The sequence below is a fragment of the Oncorhynchus keta genome, chromosome 12 (assembly GCF_023373465.1).
Source record: "Oncorhynchus keta strain PuntledgeMale-10-30-2019 chromosome 12, Oket_V2, whole genome shotgun sequence".
Taxonomy (NCBI): Eukaryota; Metazoa; Chordata; class Actinopteri; order Salmoniformes; family Salmonidae; genus Oncorhynchus; species Oncorhynchus keta.
This window is the reverse complement of record NC_068432.1, coordinates 46,704,814-46,723,404: the sequence shown is the minus strand read 5'-3', so window position 1 is coordinate 46,723,404 and position 18,591 is coordinate 46,704,814. Positions and strand designations below refer to the sequence as shown.

The following is an 18,591-nucleotide window of genomic DNA, read 5'->3' as shown; positions in this document are numbered from 1 at the left end:
TTATGTTTGATAAAGTCTCTCTTTATATATCCAAAAACCTCAGTTGTTAGCTCGTTTTCTTCAGTAATCAACAGGCTCAAACGCAATCACAATAGGCAGACAAAAAAATCCAAATTGTATCCGTAAAGTTCATAAAAACATGTCAAACGATGTTTATATACAATCCTCAGGTTGTTTTTGCCTAAATAATCAATGTTATTTCAACCGGACAATAACGTCATCAATATAAAAAGGTAAACAAGAAAGGCACTCTCTCGGTCGAGCGCATGAAAAAGCTCTGTGACACTGCAGGGTCCACTCATTCAGACTGCTCTTACTCCCACATTTTTCAGAATACAAGCCTGAAACAATTTCTAAATACTTGACATCTAGTGGAAGGCATAGGAAGTGCAATTTGAGTCCTTACAGTTTGAAACTTTCGAGTGTTTTCTATGCAAATCTACCAATTATATGCTGATTGTTTTCTATAAGATAAGTTTAACGCTAGCTAGCAGCTTACCTTGGCTTCTTACTGCATCCGCGTAACAGGCAGGCTCCTCGTGGCGTGGAGTAAGGCAGGTGATTAGAGCATTGGACTAGTTAACCTTAAGGTTGCAAGAATGAATCCCTGAGCTGACGGGGTAAAAATCTGTCGTTCTGCCCCTGAACAAGGCAGTTAACCCACTGTTCCTAGGCCGTCATTGAAAATAAGAATGTGTTCTTATTAACTGACTTGCCTCGTTAAATAAAGGTGGAAAAAAGAAAGGAGGAAAAAAAGGCCGAATCGGTGTCCAAAAATACCGATTTCCGATTGTTATGAAAACTTGAAATCTGCCCTAATTAATCGCCCATTCCGATTAAATCAGTCGACCTCTAATCTGTACTGTTGATGTGTCTGAGGTGGACGATACGATAGGAGATGACCTCAACAACAAGTGATGGTGTCAGTAAAGCAGAAACAGCAGTAACAGCCTACACACTCACAGCTTCCTTCCACACAATATTGTATTAATGTTTCTGACACCTTGGAAGTGGTTTGTTTACCAGGTCAAGCTACCTACCTACCTACACACCATCTTCCAACCCAGCTCCTTGTCACAGCTCCCTCCCACACGAGTTGTATCACGTTTCGTACACCAATGGTTTTGTTTACCTATTTGAGCTCCTACAGTGCCTCCGGAAAGTATTCAGACCCCATTGACTTTTTCTACATTTTGTTATGTGATAGCCTTATTCTAAAATGCAATAAATAAATAAAACTTCCTAATAAACCTACACACTATACCCCATAATGAAAAAGCGAGAAAAAAAAGGTTGCATTTTTACAAATGTATTAAACATAAAAATAAACAGAAATACTTTATTTACATAAATATTCAGACCCTTTTCTATGAGACTCGAAATTGAGCTCAGGTGCATCCTGTTTCCATGGATCATCCTTGTTTCTACAACTTGATTTGAGTCCACCTGTGGTAAATTAAATTGATTGGAAATTATTTGGAAAGGCAAACACCTGTCTATATAAATGTCCCACAGTTGACAGTGCATGTCAGAGCAAAGGTTGAAGGAATGAGGTTGGAGGAATTGGCCAAGACAGGATTGTGTCAAGGCACAGATCTGGGAAAGGTTACCAAAACATGTCTGCAGCATTGAAGGTCCCCAATAACACAGTGGCCTCTATCATTCTTAAATGGAAGAAGTTTGGAACCACCAAGACTCTTCCTAAAGCTGACTGCCCGGCCAAACTGAGCAATCGAGGGAGAAGGGCCTTGGGGAGGGAGGTGACCAAGAACCCAATCGTCACTGACAGAGCTCTAGAGTTCCTCTGTGGAAAACCATCTCTGCAGCACCAATCAGGCGTTTATGGTAGTGACCAGACGGAAGCCACTCCTCAGTAAAAGGCACCACCACCCGCTTGGGGATTGCCAAAGGGCACCGAGACACTCAGAACATGAGAAACAAGATTCTCTGGTCTGATGAAACCAGGATTTAACTCTTTGGCCTGAATGCCAAGCATCACGTCTTGAAGAAAGCTGGCACCATCCCTACGGTGAAGCATGGTGGTGGCAGCATCATGCTGTGGGGATGTTTTTCAGTAGCAGGGATTGGGAGACTAGTCAGGATTGAGGCAAAGATGAACAGAGCAATGAAAACCTTCTCCAGAGCGTTCAGGACCTCAGACTGGGGCAAAGGTTCACCTTCCAAGAAGACTTGATGCTGGAATCGCTGCCAAAGGTACTTCAACAAAGTACTGAGTAAAGATCTGAATACTTATGTGATATCAGTTTTTAATAACTTAGCAGAAATGTATAAAAAACTGTTTTTGTTTGTCATTATGGGGTATTGATTAGGGGGGGGGGGGATTTTATACATTTTAGACTAAGGCTTTAACCTAACAAAATGTGGAAAAAGCCAATGGGTCTGAATACTAGGCATTGTAAATCTTTGGTAAATGCTGAATTTCTACAAACTATTTACACACAAATGATTTCTGCCATGATTGATTCATGAGGCACAAAAAGGGTCAGAGGGGAATTTCATAAACCCCAGCATCCAGGAACAAGAACCGTTTCTGACTGGAAACATGAAAGGGAGGTAGGGGTGAGCAAACAGGGACAGAATGTGTGTGTGTGTGTGTGTGTGTGTGTGTGTGTGTGTGTGTGTGTGTGTGTGTGTGTGTGTGTGTGTGTGTGTGTGTGTGTGTGTGTGTGTGTGTGTGTGTGTACGTTTGAGGGTAACAGAACAGACAGTGACACATTGTGCTTACATGTTTCCAGTCTTAAGTTTTATTTGCAGAAGAGTAAACGAATTAAGACATGGTGACGGAGGCCCAGCAGCTTATAGACAGACACTGTGAGGCTGGCAGCCGTGATGATAAACCAACGATAGGAGAAATATGCAGAGCATACCACGCCGTGCCATCCCACGGTAATTAAACATCCTTCTGATAATGACACACACACACACAGTACACTCAGACGCACACAAGATGTACACAGACGTGTTCACACAGTCCATACACACACACACACACACACACACACACACACACACACACACACGTACACACGTACGTACGGGCCCCCAGACCTCATGTCCTGTATATATGCACTGTGGAGCCATAGGCAGTATAGGTTGGTTTGGTCTCCTCTCAACTATGACAACAGGGGCTGCTATTCACAGCCAGACCATCACTGAATTCATTTCTATGTGTCCATGGAAATAGACAATTCAACCGAGAGCATAATGACTATATTCTCTATACATACTGTATAGTCCGGGTCTTGGCAGCAGTACTTCATCTACACTCATAATTTCTGGTCGTAATCTACTCTGGATTCTGTCGTTTTATTTTATTTATTAACCTACTTCTAAAACCAGATTTAATCTAGCTTCAGATGTGGAACAAAATGTCAAGCCACACATTACTAGATTGTTAAATTGCAGACTTAAAGTCTAACACAGTGGTTCATATAGTCTGACACAGTGGTTTATATAGTCTGACCCAGTGGTCCCCAACCAGGGGTATTAGCACCTCTGGGGGGTACTTGGTCTATGCACAGGGGGTACTTGAGAAGACTCATGAGACCATAGGCTCACTGGTAAAATGCACGAGGGGGTACTTCAGGGGTACTCCGGACAGAGCAATATTGAGTTGGTGGTACACACACACACACACACAGAGCGCCACTTCCTGTGCCTCTACATTGTCAGCTGCTTTGTTCTGGACAGGAAGTTAGACAGGTGGCACTATGGTGCCGTGGGGCCAGTCTGGCGCGGACTGACACACACACACACACTGTGGGGCAAAACTGGCACAGTGACACGTGAACACACAGACAGGTCTGTATATCCCTAATGACACCCTAATCCCTAAGTAGTGCTCTATGTAGAGAATAGGGTACCATTTGGAACGCGGGAAACGCTGACGGGGAGACGGGCCTCGGCATGACTAAGCTCTGCTCCACTTCCTCAGGACAACCGTGAACTGGCAGACCAGGCACTACTCAACTACTCAACTAATAACCAGGATGAAGTGTTTCCTCTTCCTTTCACACTCCCTTTCCAGACCTCTGAGGAAAACATGCTAAGTGACATCCAGGATGAAGGACGTGATAGGAGGTAGTTTCGCGAGCAAACGCTAACAAGCTTTAGCACAATGACTGGATGTCTATGGTAACAGCTAGCATGCTTCAAACAAAGAGACATTCAAATGGTATCCACAAGTTCATCTGACTCTGGGAAAATATGTATCTACCCCTGGGATTTGGCCAGTTTAAAAATGGTGCTTCAGATCAAGGACCTGGCTTGCCAACCCTCCTTCCTGATGCAGCAGAAATAAAATAAATTATTCACCTCTTCAATAAACAAGGATTAAAACAAGTACGTTTGTAACATACATTCCTGTAGAAATAGTTCTAAATAGCATTACAATGTGCACTTTGTAAGGCAAACAAATACACAAAATACATTATTTGAATGCGTAAATGACCCAGTTAAATCTCCGGCATCCCAACCAAACCAATAATTTTCTCTTTAGAGGCGACATTGGCAGCACCGAAAGACATGGCATTATACACAACATATTCAATAAATAAATGTGTATTTTCTAAACCAATAAACCATTTGTTCCAAAAATCTGGTTATTTAAAATGTGAAGTCAGAATACAGGCACAGACTGACACCAGCTCTGTGACCAGTACAGATGAACTACAACAAACAGGATGTTCAATTACTACTGCAAGTCTGCCAGCACGGACGACCACGACTCAAAAAAATACAAAAGAACCGACAGGATGAAAGCCACTGTACATGAATTCAGCCCAGCCGTTTTCACTGCTGCTAGTAAGAGCTTGTATAGTTTTCATGGCAACAAAGGGTGAATCCCAAATGGAACCCTATTTAGTACACGACTTTGGACCAGTACCATTGTTTTTATTTCACCTTTATTTAACCTTTATTTAATGAGGCAAGTCAGTTAAGAACAAATTCTTATTTTCAATGACGGCCTAGGAACAGTGGGTTAACTGCCTGGCAGAACGACCTTGTCAGCTCGGGGGTTTGAACTTGCAACCTTTCGGTTACTGGCCCGACACTCTAACCACTAGGCTACCAGCCGCCCAATTACAAACAGGGTACCATTTGGAATGTCCTCTAAGCCAACTGTCTCAGTCAGACGATGTCTGGATGGAATCATCTCAGATTGTCATTTCTCACAGAGCATTGGAACATTAGGAAGCCTACAGTAATACAGTACAAGGGGAGATTACAATGCAGCTGGTTGGATGGTTTCAACAATCTCTTCTTTCCATGGAGACAAATGAGAGGGCTGATATACAACTGGTTTGATGAATAGAGATTCATAGGTCGGCTCCAGCCCTGCCTACAGACATAGTGTGACTGACTGAGGCAGGCTAAGGGACTGGCTGGCAGAGATTTCCTAGGAATGTCCAACTAAAGATCATACAGGCACAGGGCTATGAGTAAGACATCTTTAAGCATGCGCACACACACACACACACATACACACACACACAGTCCTGTGGCGGCATGTGAAACAGGATCATATGATCATGCTGGGGGTAAATGAGTGATGGGAAAATCTGAGGAAAGAATGCTTCAAACTGGAAAAAAGGGAGCCTTAACCAACCCGTCTGTCTGCCTGCCTGCCTGTCTGTCTGCCTGTCTGTCCGCCCGTCTGCATGCCTGTATGCCTGTCTGTCTGCCTGCCTGCCTGCCTGCCTGCCTGCCTGCCTGCCTGCCTGTCCATCCAGGCCTGCAGGGCATGTTAGCTCTGTCTGTCACATTACACAATTTGTTCCAGTGTGGACACACCAGGCAGTTTCCAGTCTGTGCTCCAGTCATCTCAGTAAGGGGAGAGACGACGTTCTGTCCCAGCTGTGGACGTGACCGTCATGACTACAACCAGTCAGCCAAAATCCTATATGGCGTCAATCTATTAGTCTGTCTGTGTGTGTGTGTGTGAGTGTGAGTGTGAGTGTGAGTGTGTGTGTGAGTGTGAGTGTGTGTGTGTGTGTGTGTGTGTGTGTGTGTGTGTGTGTGTGTGTGTGTGTGTGTGTGTGTGTGTGTGTGTGTGTGTGTGTGAGAGAGAGGAGACGAGGCAGTAGCAGACACTGAGGCTCTGGGGGATTACAGAGAGGACAAGGCATAACTCTGACCTCTGATAACAGTCAGACAGTAGTCGCACTTACACACAAAGGGAAACACACACACACACACAGTAGTCAGAGACAGAGACTGGCCGGCTTCTGATGGCCCACTGATAGGCGTCTGCCACCAACAAAGAACACTTATCTAAGGGAAACCGCTGACCGGCATCCATTCAGACTCTGAGTCTCTCTCCCTCCATGTCCATAAAGGGCCCCTCTTCCTCTGGTTTTGTTTGACCATGGGCTCTTCTTGTTTTCCCATTCAGACAGCCGGTCACTCACTCGCTCTGCCTCTCTCAATTCAATGGGCTTTACTGGCATGGTAACATACAATACTCTGAGTGATGAAAACATTAAGACAGGGAATGGCTGTTTTCTTCTCCCATAACGTATCATCCAAGAGGTCCATGAAATCGTCCTATTTTCCTGATGTGGTGCATTATTTTCCCCTTGACAGACTGACCAGGTGAATCCTTGTTGATATCTTGTTAAATCCACTTCAAATCCATGTTGAATGTCCTGTATGCTGTCTGTCTATTGTAGTTCATCTGTACCAGTCACAGAGCTGGTGTCAGGTTAAAGAAGGATTTTTAAGCATTGAGACCATTGAGAATGTGTGCCATTCAGAGGGTGAATGGGCAAGACAACATATTTAAGTGCCTTTGAACGGGATACGGGATATGGCAGGGGCACCAGTTTGTGTCAAGAACTGCAACGCTGCAGGGTTTTTCACGCTCAACAGTTTCCTGTGTGTATCAAGAATGGTCCACCACCCAAAGCACATCCAGCCAACTGGACACAACTGTGGGAAGTATTGGAGTCAACATGGCCAGAATCCCTGTGGAACGCTTTCGCCACCTTGTACAGTGTATGACCCGACGAACAGAGGCTGTTCTGCTGTTCTGAGGCCAAATTTGTAACATTAACCAATATTTTAAAATGGATTAAATAGTGTTATTTACACATCTACACACAATAACCCATAATGATGAAGCAAAAACAGATTTTTAGAAATGTATAAAACAAATAAAACATGGAAATATCACAATGACACTCAGACCCTTTACTCAGTACTTTGTTGAAGCACCACTGGCAGTGATAACAGCCTCGAGTCTTCTTGGGTATGACGCTACGAACTTGGCACACCTATATTTGGGGAGTTTCTCTAATTATTTTACGCAGATCCTCTCAAGCTCTGTCAGGTTGAGTGGGGAGTGTCGCTGCAAAGCTATTTTCAGGTCTCTCCAGAGATGATTGATCAGGTTCAAGTCTGGGCTCTGGCTGGGCCACTCAATGACATTCAGAGACTTTTACCGAAGCCCCTCCTGCGTTGTCTTAGCTGTGTGCTTAGGGTCGTTATCCTGGCTGTGGGCTTGGGGTCGTTGTCCTGTTGGAAGATGAACCTTCGTCCCAGTCGGAGGTCCTGAGCGCTCTGGAGCAGGTTTTCATCAAGGATCTCTCTCTTCTTTGCTCTGTTCATCTTTGCCTCGATCCTAAACTCTAGAGCTCTGTCAGAGTGACCATTGGGTTCTTGGTCACCTCCCTCCCCAAGGCCCTTCTCCCCTGAATGCTCAGTTTGACCGAGCGGCCAGCTCTAGGAAGAGTCTTGGTGGTTCCAAACTTCTTCCATTTAAGAATGATGGAGGCCACTGTGTTCTTGGGGACCTTCAATGCTGCAGACATGTTTTGGCACCCTTCCCCAGATCCGTGCCTCAACACAACCCTCTCTCGGAGCTCTACGGACAATTCCTTCCACCTTTGCTCAGACATGGACTGTCAACTGTGGGACCTTATATAGACAGGTATGTTCCAAATCATGTCCAATCAATGGAATTTACCACAGGTGGACTCCAATCAAGTTGTAGAAACATCTCAAGGATGATCAATGGAAACAGGATGCACCTGAACTCAATTTCAAGTCTCATAGCAAAGGGTCTAAATACTTATGTTATTAAGGTATCTGCTTCTATCTGCAGATGCCTTAATAACACAAGTATATATAAGTAGATATATAAATACATTTGCTAACATTCCTAAAAAACCTGTTTCTGCTTTGTCATCATGGGGAATTGTGTGTAGATTGCTGAGGATGTGTTTTATTTCATCCATTTTAGAATAAGGCTGTAACGTAATGGTACTGAGCAGCCCGGCTAGTAGTGACTATTTCACAGTCTGATGGCCTGGAGATAGAAGCTGTTTTTCAGTCATTTAGTGCCAGCTTTGATGCACCTGTGCTGTCTCTGCCTTCTACATGGTAGCAGGCCGTGGCTCAGGTGGCAGAGGTTCTTGATTATCTTCTAAGCCTTCCTGTAACACTGTAGATGTACTGGAGGGACTGTGCACCACCCTCTGGAGAGCTCTTCACCCTCATCCATGTGGATGGGGGCGTGCTCTCTCTACTGTCCATGATCAGCTCCTTCGTTTTGTTGACTTTGAGAGGTTATTTTCCTGGCCCCACCCTGCCCGGGCCCCCTCCCCCCTTTAGGCTGTCTCGTGGTAATCAGACCTACCACTGTTGGGTTGTATTTATAATGGTGTTTGTTCTTCACAGGTAGTCCCTTGTGGCAACAAGTCACCAATATTGCTGCTGTGATGGCACACTGTGGTATTTCACCTAATAGATATGTAAGATTAGCAAAATTGGAATTGATGACCAATTCTTTCTGTAATATGAGGGAAATTTGTCTCATATGGTCATACATTAGGCAGGAGATTAGGATGTGCAGCTCAGCTTCCATCACATTTTGTGGGCAGTGTGTACATAGACTGTCTTCTCTTGAGAGCCAGGTCTGCCTGCGGCAGCCTCTCTCAGTAGGCAGGCTATGCTCACTGAGTCTGTACACAACAGTTCCCCCTCGTTCTGCTGTTTGATTGACTCATGGTTGTATCTCATCTCTTTCTCCAGTAATTGGTTTCATCCCTCTCTTCTCCTATAGAAGCCCCGTGTCAGGCCCCGTGTCAGGCCCCGTGTCAGGCCCCCTGTCAGGCTGAGATGCCAACAATGTTCTAAGCACTACATTAACAATCATTCCCCTCCGGTTTGCTGTTTTTTTATTTTAAATGTCCTTCTGAAATATGATCTTTCATGTACACAAAGCGCATGGGCCTAGGAAGAATTCAACAGTTCTAAAAAAAACAACAGGAAACATTTGAAAATAAAGCACCACACCAGGCAAATATGACAATTTCATGATCATGGACCTCTTGGATGAAAAATACATTATGGGAGAAGAAAACAGCCATTCCCTGTCTCTTTCACTCACTATCTAATGTCTCTCTTCTCCCTCCCTCAGTCCCTCCCTCAGCCCCTCCCTACCTCCCACAGAGCTCTGAGTAGCTGTCCCATCTCGTCTGATGAGGAACGTTCCAACTGGCCCCTCCCTCAGTCCCGCCCACAGAGATCTGAGTAGCTGTCCCATCTCGTCTCATGAGGAACGTTCCAACTGGCCCCTCCCTCAGCCCCTCCCTCAGTCCCGCCCACAGAGATCTGAGTAGCTGTCCCATCTCGTATGATGAGGAACGTTCCAACTGGCCCCTCCCTCAGTCCCGCCCACAGAGCTCTGAGTAGCTGTCCCATCTCGTATGATGAGGAACGTTCCAACTGGCCCCTCCCTCAGTCCCGCCCACAGAGATCTGAGTAGCTGTCCCATCTCGTCTGATGAGGAACGTTCCAACTGGCCCCTCCCTCAGCCCCGCCCACAGAGATCTGAGTAGCTGTCCCATCTCGTATGATGAGGAACGTTCCAACTGGCCCCCTCCTTCCTGAAAGCCTTTCCTTCATGCTCCTTCGCTAGATTTCCCTGGCGCAGGAGTGTGTATGTGTGTGTGCGTGCGTAGCCAGGAAGAGCAGGAGGCGCAGGGGAGGCAGGAGAGCACAACATGCCAATACAAACAGTCTGATACGAGGCCAAATCAGACCCTTAATAATAACCACAACACTGTTAACAGCCCAGTCCCCTGTGGTACCACCAACACATCCCTTCTCATTGTCCAGGGGACTATAGGCTGTCCTCTGCAGGACAAATACCATTCATTCTTCCGCTTGGCTGTCAGACAGAACAGGCTCGCTGTCCTACATAAAGACATCAGTGTGAGTAGTGTACTCAAGTCCTGATTTACAACCAGGGTGCATTGTAGACTGTGGTTAACTGCAGCCATGGCATGTAGGCAGACAGTAAAGGGATTTAGCTCGCTAGCTGCCATTCTAGAATGAGAGAGGACGTGGAAGAATCCTAAACAAAGCAAAGTAATTAAGAGACTAGCACAGTCAGGCACCTGTCCAGTCTGGCCAATGCTACAGTGTTGTGTCTATTTCTATCTATCTGTGAGCACACAGCCCTCCTTGGTCCTGTGAACGGGAGAAATAATGGGGCTCTCTCAATGAGGAGTCCACACACAGACAGACAGACCTGAGGATCCTTCACCGCTGTAAATTAACCAGACAGACTGGTCTGACCTCCTGCTGAACCCGACCCAGCAGCCAATAGTGGTGTGAGAAGAGCCTTGTGTGAAGAGAGACAGACTCGGGTAATGCAGAAGTGGACGATTGGAACGATGGAGAGAGTAAAAAACATACACAAAACACTACAAAGAAAATGTCAAATACATTTCTTCCTTCTGGCCAGTCTTTCCAATCCATCTATCAATCAAATGTATTTTATAAAGCCCTTTTACATTTACTAAAACCCCAAACAGCAAGCAATGCAGATGTAGAGGCACAGTGGCTAGGAAAAACTCCCCAGAAAGGTAGGAACCTAGGAAGAAACCTAGAGGGGAGCCAGGCTCTGAGGGGTGGCCAGTCTTAGAGTACTTGGCCATTAAGGCCAGGTTATTATTTGACTCAGCTGGATGAACAATCACAGTGGTTGTAGAGGGTGCAACAGTACCTCACACCGCCATAATCAATACATACATTGATAAAATATCTAGACAGAGGTCTAACATAACTGTCTTGGTCTGACAATGAGGAAACAGGCAACACAGCGTCTCAAAGCTGCTGAAAAGTGAAATGCATGGATATATGAGAGAGAGACCGAGAGAGCCAGACGGAGAGAGAGAGAGAGCCAGACGGAGAGAGAGAGAGCCAGACGGAGAGAGAGAGAGCCAGACGGAGAGAGAGAGAGCCAGACGGAGAGAGAGAGAGAGCCAGACGGAGAGAGAGAGAGCCAGACGGAGAGAGAGAGAGCCAGACGGAGAGAGAGAGCCAGACGAGAGAGAGAGCCAGACGAGAGAGAGAGAGAGCCAGACGGAGAGAGAGAGAGAGCCAGACGGAGAGAGAGAGAGAGCCAGACAGAGAGAGAGAGAGCCAGACGGAGAGAGAGAGAGCCAGACGGAGAGAGAGAGAGCCAGACGGAGAGAGAGAGAGCCAGACGGAGAGAGAGAGCCAGACGGAGAGAGAGAGCCAGACGGAGAGAGAGTAAAGTCTTTCTGGCGCTGTCCTCTGCCTCCACTACTAATGTCTGAGAGAGTCTGGGCTTACATTAGTACAATTACACTGCAGGATTTGAGTCCCTGGCGGCGTAGTGTGTTAATGATGGTAGGCTTTGTGACTTTGGTCCCAGCTCTCTGCAGGTCAAATTCACTAGGTATTTCTTTCCTCATTTTGTCTGTCATAGTTGAAGTGTACCTATGATGAAAATTACAGGCCTCATCTTTTTAAGTGGGAGAACTTGAACAATTGGTGGTTGACTAAATACTTTTTGCCCCACTGTATAACCCTGTGTGCGTGCGTGTCTGTGCGTGTCTGTGCGTGTGCGTGTGCGTGTCTGTGCCTGTCTGTGCGTGCGTGTCTGTGCCTGTCTGTGCGTGTGCGTGTGTGTCTGTGCCTGTCTGTGCGTGTGCGTGTGCGTGTCTGTGCCTGTCTGTGCGTGTGCGTGTGCTGTGCCTGTCTGTGCGTGTGCGTGTGCGTGTCTGTGCCTGTCTGTGCCTGTGTCTGTGCCTGTCTGTGCGTGCGTGTCTGTGCCTGTCTGTGCGTGTGCGTGTGCGTGTCTGTGCCTGTCTGTGCGTGTGCGTGTGCGTGTCTGTGCCTGTCTGTGCGTGTGCGTGTGCGTGCTGTGCCTGTCTGTGCGTGTGTGCGTGCGCCTGTCTGTGCATGCGTGTGCGTGCCTGTGTGCGTGCGAGTGTGCGTGCGAGTGTCTGCGTCTGCGTGCGGGCTGAGTCGGCCGAGTGTGCGTGTTCTGTGTGAGTGTGCGTGCGAGTGTGTGTGCGTGCGCGGGCATCTGCATCCCGGTGCGCGGGCGCGCGCATCTGCATCCCGGTGCGCGGGCGCGCGCATCTGCATCCCGGTGCGCGGGCGCGCATCTGCATCCCGGTGCGCGGGCGCGCATCTGCATCCCGGTGCGCGGGCGCGCATCTGCATCCCGGTGCGCGGGCGCGCGGCATCTGCATCCCGGTGCGCGCATCTGCATCCCGGTGCGCGGGCGCGCGCATCTGCATCCCGGTGCGCGGGCGCGGCATCTGCATCCCGGTGCGCGGGCGCGCGCATCTGCATCCCGGTGCGCGGGCGGCATCTGCATCCCGGTGCGCGGGCGCGGCATCTGCATCCCGGTGCGCGGGCGCGCGCATCTGCATCCCGGTGCGCGCGCGCGGCATCTGCATCCCGGTGCGCGGGCGCGCGCATCTGCATCCCGGTGCGCGGGCGCGCATCTGCATCCCGGTGCGCGGGCGCGGCATCTGCATCCCGGTGCGCGCGCGCATCGGGCATCTGCATCCCGGTGCGCGCGCGCGCGCATCTGCATCCCGGTGCGCGGGCGCGGCATCTGCATCCCGGTGCGCGGGCGCGCGCATCTGCATCCCGGTGCGCATCCCGGTGCGCGCGCGGCATCTGCATCCCGGTGCGCGGCGCGGCATCTGCATCCCGGTGCGCGGCGCGCATCTGCATCCCGGTGCGCGGGCGCGGCATCTGCATCCCGGTGCGCGGGCGCGCATCTGCATCCCGGTGCGCGGGCGCGCATCTGCATCCCGGTGCGCGGGCGGGCATCTGCATCCCGGTGCGCGGCGCGCGCATCTGCATCCCGGTGCGCGGGGGCGCATCTGCATCCCGGTGCGCGGGCGCGCATCTGCATCCCGGTGCGCGGGCGCGCATCTGCATCTGCATCCCGGTGCGCGCGCGGGCGCATCTGCATCCCGGTGCGCGGGCGCGCATCTGCATCCCGGTGCGGGTGCGCGCGCATCTGCATCCCGGTGCGGGTGTGTGCTAGACTTGGGTGGTATACCGGTATATTTTGAAATACCAACGTTATGACTTTCAACACCGTCAACAATTACAACAACAAATACTTCCTGGATCCAGATCCCTGCTGTTTAATATGTGCAGCAAACCTTTTGAGATGGCTGTGTAACGTTATGAGCTGGGGTGTCTGTTCTTTCGTTTGTGTTGTATTGCGCTTGTTAGCATTTAGCTCGCGTCCGCTATGGGAATTTGCATATTATTTAAAAAGATTTCAGTTTAGAAAGAAATAGCGTCCCCTTGTGTGCACTGCTGATAATACTGTATAACCCTGTACAGCAACAGGATAACGGTACGAAACCCCAGTGTTCACCTTCTTGTACTTACTTGCTACCCCTGAGGCGAGGCCGTAGAGCAGGCCTCCACCGTCCGACTGCTGATCAAAGATGTGTGTGGCTGGGGGAGGACACTTCTCCTGTCTGATGAAGTTATACAGCAGGGTCTTCACTAACCGACTGGTCAGGGACACACTGGCAGAACAGAGACAGAGAAGAGGAGGTCAGTGAGAGAAACTCATCTACAGCACAACACAGAACAGGTCTGATGTTAAACAACAGGGTCTTCACTAACAGACTGGTCAGGGACACACTGGCAGAACAGAGATAGAGAAGAGGAGGTCAGTGAGAGAAACTCATCTACAGCACAACACAGAACAGGTCTGATGTTAACCAGCAGGGTCTTCACTAACAGACTGGTCAGGGACACACTGGCAGAACAGAGACAGAGAAGAGGAGGTCAGTGAGAAAAACTAATCTACAGCACAACACAGAACAGGTCTGATGTTAACCAGCAGGGTCTTCACTAACCGACTGGTCAGGGACACACTGGCAGAACAGAGACAGAGAAGAGGAGGTCAGTGACAGAAACTCATCTACAGCACCACACAGAACAGGTCTTCACTTTTATTTTTTTAAATTTTATTATTCCTTTATTTAACTAGGCAAGTCAGTTTTAAGAACAAATTCTTATTTTCAATGACGGCCTAGGAACAGTGGGTTAACTGCCTGTTCAGGGGCAGAACGACAGATCTACAGCAACCTTCCGGTTACTAGTCCAACGCTCTAACCACTAGGCTACCCTGCCACTAACTGACTGGTCAGGGACAAGAGGACTACAGTCTGTATAACACCAAGTCAGACACAGCACCAGAAAACAGACCTGCTGCCAGTGGATGAACAGGACTTTAACCATGAATGGTTGTCATCATAGGTCATCCATCGTATGTTGTAACAGTTTCCTAAAAGCACATATCTGAAGAAACAGGGGTTGTTTACCTTTTCCATTTATTTCCTGTCAGTGAACCAGAGGAGAGTTGGTCTCAATTTCAAGACCGATGTTGAAATAATGAAATACGTTAAAGGACTCGGGAGACAGGATGACTGGCCTTTCTGTGTTAATAATAATAGGTGTTTACTGTTTTTGGATGTTTTTATGGAAAACCAACGTTAAAACATGAAAATAGCTTGGACAGATACGGGAAAACTGCCCAAGAAAAGCACATTTGTTGTGTTTAAAATGTGAGGAGAGAAACACAAACTATTGTGAGAGGCTGGTGTGTGTGTGTGTGTGTGTGTGAGAGAGAGAGAGGCTAGTGTGTGTGAGGCTGGTGTGTGTGTGTGTGTGTGTGTGTGTGTGTGTGTGTGTGTGTGTGTGTGTGTGTGTGTGTGTGTGTGTGTGTGTGTGTGTGTGTGTGTGAGAGAGAGAGAGAGAGAGAGAGAGAGAGGCTGCTGGTGTGCGCGCGTGTGAGAAAGAGAGAGAGGCTGCTGGTGTGCGCGCGTGTGAGAGAGAGAGAGGCTGCTGGTGTGGGCGCGTGTGAGAGAGAGAGAGAGAGAGAGAGGCTGCTGGTGTGCGCGCGTGTAGAGAGAGAGGCGGTGTGGGCGCGTGTGAGAGAGAGGCTGCTGGCTGTGTGGCGCGTGTGAGAGAGAGAGGCTGCTGGTGTGGGCGCGTGTGAGAGAGAGGCTGGTGTGGGCGCGTGTGAGAGAGAGGCTGGTGTGGGCGCACGTGTGAGAGAGAGGCTGGTGTGGGCGCGTGTGAGAGAGGCTGGTGTGGGCGCGTGTGAGAGAGAGGCTGCGTGTGAGAGGGCGCGTGTGAGAGAGAGGCTGGTGTGGGCGCGTGTGAGAGAGGAGGCTGGTGTGGGCGCGTGTGAGAGAGAGGCTGGTGTGGGCGCGTGTGAGAGAGAGAGGCTGGGGGCGTGTGAGAGAGAGGCTGGTGTGGGCGCGTGTGAGAGAGGCTGGTGTGGGCGCGTGTGAGAGAGGCTGGTGTGGCGCGTGTGAGAGAGGCTGGTGTGGGCGCGTGTGAGAGAGGCTGGTGTGGGCGCGTGTGAGAGAGGCTGGTGTGGGCGCGAGAGGCTGGTGTGGGCGCGAGAGAGAGGCTGGTGTGGGGGCGAGAGAGGCGAGCGAGAGAGGCTGGTGTGGGCGAGAGCGAGAGAGAGGCTGGTGGGTGGGCGAGATGCGAGAGAGAGGCTGGTGTGGGCGGGCGAGAGAGAGAGGCTGGTGTGGGCGAGAGGCTGGTGTGGGCGCGAGAGAGAGGCTGGTGTGTGAGAGGCTGGTGTGGGCGCGTGTGAGAGAGGCTGGTGTGGGCGCGTGTGAGAGAGGCTGGTGTGGGGCGTGTGAGAGAGGCTGGTGTGGCGAGGCTGGTGGGCGCGTGAGAGAGAGGCTGGTGTGGGCGCGAGAGGCTGGTGTGGGCGCGAGAGAGGCTGGTGAGGCGTGTGAGAGAGGGTGTGGGCGAGAGGCTGGTGAGAGAGAGAGGCTGGTGTGGGCGAGAGCGAGAGAGAGGCTGGTGTGGGCGAGAGCGAGAGAGAGGCTGGTGTGGGCGAGAGCGAGAGAGAGGCTGGTGTGGGCGAGAGCGAGAGAGAGGCTGGTGTGGGCGAGAGCGAGAGAGAGGCTGGTGTGGGTGAGAGCGAGAGAGAGGGGTGAGAGCGAGAGAGAGGCTGGTGTGGGTGAGAGCGAGAGAGAGAGAGAGAGAGAGAGAGGTGGACAGCTTAGAGAAACAGCTTGTGTTTTTTGTGGGCGTTGTTTTTCGTCCGATGCTTCCTGTGTGCCCTGGCCAGTCTCCCACTGGACCCCAGGCAGGGTCGGACCGTCTGTGTGTGTGTGTGTGTGTGTGTGTGTTTGTACTACGCTTTGTGAGTGTGTGTGTGTGTGTTTGTGTTTGAGTGTGTACGTCTCTTTGTGAGTGTGTACGAACACCGTGCTCTCGCAACAAAACAACACTCCAGCATGGCGGCAGCCAGGCAGGAACTCTGTAACCCTGAACCTTTGACACAACACTGACCAGAGCACTACCCCTGCCCGTCCTGTCCCGTATCCTTACGCCACAGACACAATCACTATGTGTTCCTCCTCTTGACCTCTGGTTACACACTACCAGACGGGTTTGGGCCAGACCAACCCAAATGGCACCCTATTGTCTATGTAGTGCACTACTTTTGACCAGAACTCCACAATGGGCCCTGGTCAAAAGCAGTGCACTAAGTAGTGTCATTTGGGACGTACCCCTCTGGAACCACCAGGGAGATAACTGGCTCTCTGCTTAGTGCCCGAGACAGACAGACATCTTAGCTGGGCCACTTTTCACAGAAAGTGAGAGCTGAGAACATGGTACTCGGGGAACCTTGAATCTGAAACAAATTTCCAAAGACTCATGAAGAATTGCTAAAGTTCCTTAGTTCACGTGATTGTGTTATTCTGTGTTATTCTGGATATTCCCGTGCCAAGAATTACTTTTAGATCATGTGATTGGGTCATTGTGTCAAGTAAGAGTAAATGGGGATGTCTTTGAGACTATAGCCACACCCCCATGTGTGTTGAGGTATGTAGCAGACCTGGGTTGAAGTTGTATTTGATTTCTTTCAAATATTTCCACAGTCCAATCGTCCCCACACTCCAATCTTTCCTTCATCAGGTACTGGAAAATGAGTCTGTCTCACAGGATCTGAGTGTGTGTGTTGATCCATGACTCTACTCACCATCGTTCCTTCATCAGGTACTGGTAAATGAGTCCGTCTCTCAGTATCTCCTTGTGGAAGAGCTGGTAGGACAGTAACACCAACATGGTGGTCACAGCCTCAAACAGGATACTGTACGTGATGTCCCTGTGAGAGAGAGGGGAGAGAGAGAGAGAGAGAGAGAGAGAGAGAGAGAGAGAGAGTGAGAGAGAGACAGGCAGAGATAGAACATCTCCAATCTAAAATTAAATCTAGAATCGGCTTCCTATTTCGCAACAAAGCCTCCTTCACTCATGCTGCCAAACATACCCTCGTAAAACTGACCATCCTACCAACCTCGACTTCGGCGATGTAATTTACAAAATAGCCTCCAACACTCTACTCAACAAATTGGATGAAGTCTATCACAGTGCCATCCGTTTTGTCACCAAAGCCCCATATACTACCCACCACTGCGACCTGTACGCTCTCGTTGGTTGGCCCTCGCTTCATACTCGTCGCCAAACCCACTGGCTCCAGGTCATCTACAAGTCTCTGCTAGGTAAAGCCCCGCCTTATCTCAGCTCAATGGTCACCATAGCAGCACCGACCTGTAGCACGCGCTCCAGCAGGTATATCTCTCTGGTCACCCCCAAAACCAATTATTCCTTTGGCCGCCTCTCCTTCCAGTTCTCTGCTGCCAATGACTGGAACGAATTGCAAAAATCACCTTGTCTAAGGTTCAATTGCAAAAATCATCATCATCTTACCTCCCTCACTAGCTTTAAGCACCAGCTGTCAGAGCAGCTCACAGATCACTGCACCTGTACATAGCTCATCTGTAAATAGCCCATCCAATCTACCTCATCCCCATACGGTATTAACTTATTTATTTATCTTGCTTCTTTGCACCCCAGTATCTCAACTTGCACATTTATCTTCTGCACATCCCACCATTCCAGTTTTTAATTGTTTAATTTCCATTTTGTAATTACTTTGCCACCATGGCCTATTTATTGCCTTACCTCTCTTATCCTACCTCATTTGCACATGCTGTATATAGATTTATCTACTGTAATATTGATTGTATGTCTGTTTATTCCATGTGTAACTCTGTGTGTCACACTGCTTTGCTTTATCTTGGCCTGGTCGCAGTTGCAAATGAGAACTTGTTCTCAACTAGCCTACCTGGTTAAATAAAGGTGAAATAAAAATTAAATAAAAAGTGAGACAGGTAGACAGAATGACAGTGACGAGAGAGAGACACAGACAGGGAAAGAAAACTATTA

At 49.1% G+C, this 18,591-nt stretch overlaps 1 protein-coding gene across 4 annotated transcripts in view; it reads right to left on the bottom strand.

Moving 5' to 3' along the window:
• The window catches only part of dym (dymeclin), a 221,875-nt gene that overhangs the window by 151,291 nt on the left and 51,993 nt on the right, over positions 1 to 18,591 (bottom strand). For all 4 annotated transcript variants that reach the window (XM_052458491.1, XM_052458492.1, XM_052458493.1 and 1 more), the window contains exons 7-8: positions 17,345 to 17,470; positions 13,705 to 13,847 (exon numbers count right to left, since the gene is read on the bottom strand). In XM_052458491.1, coding sequence (XP_052314451.1) covers positions 13,705 to 13,847; positions 17,345 to 17,470 — 269 coding nt within the window. The remainder of the gene's footprint in view (positions 1 to 13,704; positions 13,848 to 17,344; positions 17,471 to 18,591) is intronic.